The following is a 6,000-nucleotide window of genomic DNA, read 5'->3' as shown; positions in this document are numbered from 1 at the left end:
AAGGACAAGATTTGTATGTTTTATCTATGGTTGTGCAGATCAAGCTCCTTTGCAACATTTTGCCTACTATTCACACAGTGCTCACCTCTAATAATAGATTTGCCACCTCCCAAAACAAGCAAACAGAAGCTAAAGCTTCTATTTACGAGTTTTTTTGTCCAAATCACTGCTGCTTCCTGTACTTAAATGACAAAAAATATATATTATATTTCTTTGTACATCTGTATAATTCTATACAGAATAACAACAGTAAACAATGTTGTTCAGTAAACGGGAAAAATAGAACTCAGTGCAGATATACACACACAGGGACTCACAGTAAATACATACAAGCACACAAACTAACATTCAAATATTGACACTCGTACACAAACACATACATCCAAGAGACGAAAAACAAACAATGGAATGTCATTTTTTTCCCAAGATATTATTACTCTTGTATACTGTCATTCAGCCACTTAACAAATGTCTTTGAGGCTTGGAGGAGGTCACATTCACACTCTGGATCAATTAAAACAGACTTACAGTCATGATATCAGTTTAACCACTTAAACCCTATATAGGCCCTACTGTACTTAGTTCAAATCCATGAACGACAACTATGTTATTTTGTTGAATTTATTGATTTGCTACCTCCCTGCATATATAAAACAACCAAAAAATTGGAATTAAATCTGACTTGTCATATTAATCATTAGTACTTAACCTGGTGACCTCCCCAAGGCATTATTTTTCTCTTTGATACATAGAATTTTAATAAAAGCTTATTTTCACTACTATTTTCAAGGGAAGATGATGCGTTCATCATTATTTTAGCAGTGCAAGCCAAATAAACTCACACGAGAGGCATTTCACACAAACACAAACTTTCAATAATGCATGTGTACATGTACACTTTCTCTCTCTTTCTATTTCTCTATTGCACGCACGCACAATCACACACATACATATGTACACATGCATGTGTACACAACTATTTTCTACAATCTATGGTACACACACATGTACACGTCATATGCATGTGTGACGTGCGCGCGCGCACACACACACACACACACACACACACACACACACACACACACACACACACACACACACACACACACACACACACACACACACACACACACACACACACACACACACACACACACACACACACACACACACACCACTTTTGGAAGCTGGCTTTTTGCTTATTTTGTCTCTGGAAGAACATGTTGATTCTCGTTAAGTTCTTTTAAAAACAAAAATATAACACAACATTAATTACTTTACTCTTTACTATCCTCAAGGGATTCCTTTCCCTGAAAATAGGAATGTATTTTTTTGCCATTGTTCTCATTTTATCCTTTTTTGTCAAAGAACTTCATTTGGGTTTACAGCACAGCACCCACAGCACGCACAGACAACAAGGGGTTCCAGCCAAGGGAGAATCATTACAGTGGTGTCAGGGAAAAGAAAAAAGAAAGAAAGAAAAAGAGAGAGTGATCAAACATACACGCTGTCTGGGAGGAGTGACACAGTCCAATTCAAGTCCGATTCCACTGTAAAAACGGACCGTCACTCTTCTATTGCCCGTGACGGTTGTCTTCATTTTTCAGATTGCATTGTGGGTAATAGAGGAGGGAGAACATGAAACAAGACTCTGAGTAGTTTGGCAGTGGTAATATGGAGACAGAGAGGAGATGGATATTTCCTGTGAGTCAATGGCTTTACTCAGGTCAATACCTGTCACACATGTATTTGAAGGCTGTCCCCTCACCCCTTGTCACCTCAGAAGAACAATGGATGGTTATGACATCAGTTTGATCCTGTTTGGTTTGGTTGTTTGTATCCATAGATAACAGTTGGCACTGCTGCTCAGAGCAGTCAGAGCGACTTACAGGACCTGGAGAGAAGAGAAGAGAAGAGAAGAGAAGAGAAGAGAAGAGAAGAGAAGAGAAGAGAAGAGAAGAGAAGAGAAGAGAAGAGAAGAGAAGAGAAGAGAAGAGAAGAGAAGAGAAGAGAAGAGAAGAGAAGAGAAGAGAAGAGAAGAGAAGAGAAGAGAAGAGAAGAGAAGAGAAGAGAAGAGAAGAGAAGAGAAAGAATAATGTGTCTGAGGATTGTTTGAAAAACAATTTTGTCTGTGGCGTGTGGCACAATAAAATGGTGGTTTTGGATGAATGTCCTGCAGCCAGCAAATCAGTCTTGTTCAATAACGCGAGGAAGGGGGAACTGTGTTCAGGCTCAGGTGTGATAATGCAAGTCGCAGAAGTCCAAGATTTAGGACTCAACATAGTAACAGAAAATGTACATGGACTAAGGGCAAAGGGGCAAGAAAGATGCCTGAGAATGTATAAATGACAGTTTGTAGCTCCAGTCCCTGTAGACAGGGACTGAGGGACTGATGCGTGAGTTTAGAGGGGACGTACTGTATTCTAGGCAGTTGTTGCTGGGGTCTCTCAGGCCTTGAGAGAATGCCATTGGGCGACGGCAGAGCGAGGTTTACCCATCATATCTTTCCAGTGTTTCACCTCCGCAGGGCCGCTCTTCCATGACAGATATATCTAGCAGAGAGATGGAACGAGACAGAGAAAGGATGAGAGAAAGAGATGTAACCATGATCGATGATACAGAGATGATTACATCTTTAGTTTTTTTCAACCAAGGTTCATGTTTTAGGTTGTTATTAGAGAAAGTCAAAGATGAGTGTTAATTGTTTTTCATTTGCTGCTTTCTTTCGTTTTAACGATTTTAGCTAGCGGGGCGGGGGCAAAATATGTATTTTTTTTACACAATTTTATAGCGATTTTTTATTTATTATTTACTATAGTCCTACTAGACCCCAGGAAATTACATCTGTCCACAAAAGATCACAGAATCTACTGAATGTGAAGGGGGGTACTATAGGGGGCTGCCATACTGTGTTGTATGGCTCAACATGTCAGTTTGTCACCCCTTCATATTCAGTATAGATCCTGTGATCTTTTGTGGCCAGATGTAATTTCCTGGGGTCTAGTAGGACTATAGTAAATAATAAAAAAAGTAAATCGCTATAAAATTGTGTAAAAAAATACATATTTAGCCCCATGTTCGAATGCCCCCCCTGTCAACAGCTAAAATCCCTAAAACGAAAGAAAGCAACAAATGAAAAACAATTTCTCTAATAACAACCTAAAACATGAACCTTGGTTGAAAAAAACTAAAGTTGTCCTTTAAAGTCTGACGTCAAGTCCTGCTACCACCCGTCATTTAACCTAACGTGAAATTTAATTATCTAGAGCAGGGATGGGGCAATAGTTGGGAAAAAATATATAGTTGTCACTGGAATATTCTGATGAGAGAGATATATCCTATATAGTTTTAACATACAGTATAGTATGATTAAAAAGCAGCCATGTCACATGGCTCAGCAAGGCTTACTACTCGGTGGCTAATTTAGAAACTGACTGACAATATGTTACAAAGTGTATTCCAAAGAAAAAAAAAAGTGCCTGTTGCGCTAATCTCACCAGATCTTATGGAATGGTAAATGGTGCATTACAACTCAAAGGAGTGATCCTGGGCTCTACACACCCTCCGCCAACCTGGGGAGAGCAATGGACTTGAACTCATGCTTCCTTCATGCATGAGTGTCCAAGTTGCTCCTTTACACCTGACAGGGGGGAGTTTCCCTGGTTGGACGTGGAATTATTCCAACAAGTTCCTTTCCCCTCCATCAGGCCGCAGGCGCCCCGACTGGCCAGGGGGAGGCAGTTTAGATTACTGTATGTTTTTTGTGAGGGTACCTACCCTAGGGGACACGGGGAGAACATGCAAACTCCACACAAAAAGGCCCTTTCGCCAACCCCGCCTCGGGTATGGGCACCGATGACGCGGAGGAGAGAACACACCGCCAGCACCCACAGCGTCCCCAGCGGGAATCGAACCAAGGACCTTCTAGCTGTGAGGCTACAGCACTACCGACTGTGCCACCGTGCCCAAAGGAGCAATTTCTGATCAGCTCAGTAGTCACATGTTCACTCCATGTAATTGGGACAGGCTATTTAAACCTCCCTGATCACTGCTCATTCCTTTTTGCTGCTGCTCTGCCATCTTGCTGCTCTATGCTGCTGCTCTGCTGCTGCTTTTGTGCTCTGCTCTACTCCACCTCCCACCACCACCCATGCTGGGAAAGACCTACGCTGTAGTCTATACCATGGGTTTTCAACAGGTGATCCGTGGACCACTGGTGGTCCGTGGAGGTATTGCATGCGGTCCCTGACCATGCATTTAGTAATGTAGGATTTGTTGATTTTTTTAAATGTTCTTTCCACTAGTTGAGAAACCGTGAACTGAATGACCTGGTGACCTCTAATACACAACCCAAACCTCTTGCCCTTTAAGTATGAGTGAGCAGATGTGATTATTTGGGCACATTTCCTATTAATGATGACTCAATCAGGCAAGCTGGTACACTTCCCCTTCTTGAGATTCAGTTTTGTGTGGAATTTCTTGACCTCAGATTTTCCAGTAACTGATAACATTGACGCATCATCATAAGTCATCATAAGTCACCAGGGTTATTTTGTCACTACCCGTATATTCACTTTCACGGAACAGTGCACTAAACTTTAGTGCACTGTTCCGTGGAAGAAAATAAGCAAAAAGGCTTGCCTACATTACTAAACGCATGGTCAGGGACCACATTCAATAACTTCACGGACCACCTGTTGAACGTCAAATATGCCTATGATTATGAATAGTTATGATAAATATATTTATCTTGATGCTTAATAAATATATTTATTCAATCCAAGAGTTGTCTGACTGAAATGGTACCTTTCTTCAAAGCGTTTTACAAGGTGCATTAAATCCACCCATTCAAATGCCTCATTGATCATTGGGAGCACGTGAGTGTTCGGTGTCTTGCTCAAGGACACCTCAACATGCAGCCAGGAGGAGCTGGTGTGATCGAACAGGGAACCTTCCGAGCCACTCTACATCCTGAGCCACTGACACACAAATGGACATAAAGGGGCAAGGCCTTCTACCAACCTATGGTTATATACGCCATTAACCTTCACATTCATATTGGGCACTAGGGACATATTTTGGGTTTCATTGAGGGCTAAATTTGCCATTTTCTAGACAGAGAACGTGCGTGTTATTGCATAAATAAACGAGTAGCCTGCTTCATGCATCTACTACAGTAGCCTATATTTAATCAACATGCATGTTTCTGGAGAGCATTGCTATGTCTGTGTGTTACCAGCAGGTGTCAGTGTAGACTGGATAAGGGATCAGTTGGTGGTGGTCTGTTCTGGTGAGTGAGCAGACATAAAAAGAGAAGGAGTGGAGATGGAGAGAAGGAGGTACCTTCCCAATGACATCATTGCGACTGAGCTTGTCCTTGTCCATGACGGTGATAATAATGGTGGTCTCCCTCAGCACGTGGGCGGGCACGTCGAAGGGGAAGGACTCATTGAAAACGGGGTTCAGACAGCGCTTCATCACCACTGTCTTTTTCTTCTCCACTTTCTTGTCCTTGTGCATCAACCACAACTTAACATATGGGTCTGAGGGGAGGGAAACAGGGCTGTTGCATGATTATACCATTTACCTCACACTGCTGGCCATTACACAATGTAGGCTAAAACTAGAAAATATTTGTATTACCACTCCCTGTCTATGAAAATGAACATAGGCCTACTCTCTAAAATATTATAATTTCCTAACTTTTACTTTTACCATAGTATGAAAAAATGAATGTGCAGACTAGAGGAAACAATAAATGTATGTTTGAAGTTGAAGGAGCTTCTATACCAGAGGTGCCTCCGATGTCCATGGCTTTCAGATTGCGTGCTTTGATAATGCTCACAGTGATGATGTTGGCAGTAGGGTTGTAGCAGAGAGACACCAGAAGATCGCCTCGACTCCCCTGAACCAAATACACACAACAGAACATTATAGTCACTATTCTCAAATGTTTCTTCCTACTTGCTTGTGTTAATTGAATTAGAGAGCACAGCCAGG

General features: G+C 41.6%; 1 protein-coding gene across 1 annotated transcript in view; it reads right to left on the bottom strand.

The window, feature by feature from the left end:
- Positions 1-1,194: 1,194 nt before the first annotated feature.
- Positions 1,195-6,000, bottom strand: part of syt7b (synaptotagmin VIIb) — a 138,200-nt gene continuing 133,394 nt past the window's right edge. Inside the window, exons 10-13 of the mRNA XM_079497513.1 lie at positions 5,791-5,905; positions 5,344-5,543; positions 2,418-2,552; positions 1,195-1,894 (exon numbers count right to left, since the gene is read on the bottom strand). Of these exons, the coding sequence (XP_079353639.1) occupies positions 2,448-2,552; positions 5,344-5,543; positions 5,791-5,905 (420 nt within the window). The 3' untranslated portion in view covers positions 1,195-1,894; positions 2,418-2,447. The remainder of the gene's footprint in view (positions 1,895-2,417; positions 2,553-5,343; positions 5,544-5,790; positions 5,906-6,000) is intronic.

The sequence above is a fragment of the Electrona antarctica genome (assembly GCF_951216825.1).
Source record: "Electrona antarctica genome assembly, chromosome: 3".
Lineage (NCBI taxonomy): Eukaryota > Metazoa > Chordata > Actinopteri > Myctophiformes > Myctophidae > Electrona > Electrona antarctica.
The sequence above is the reverse complement of the archived record's forward strand: the minus strand, read 5'-3'. Positions and strand labels throughout refer to the sequence as shown.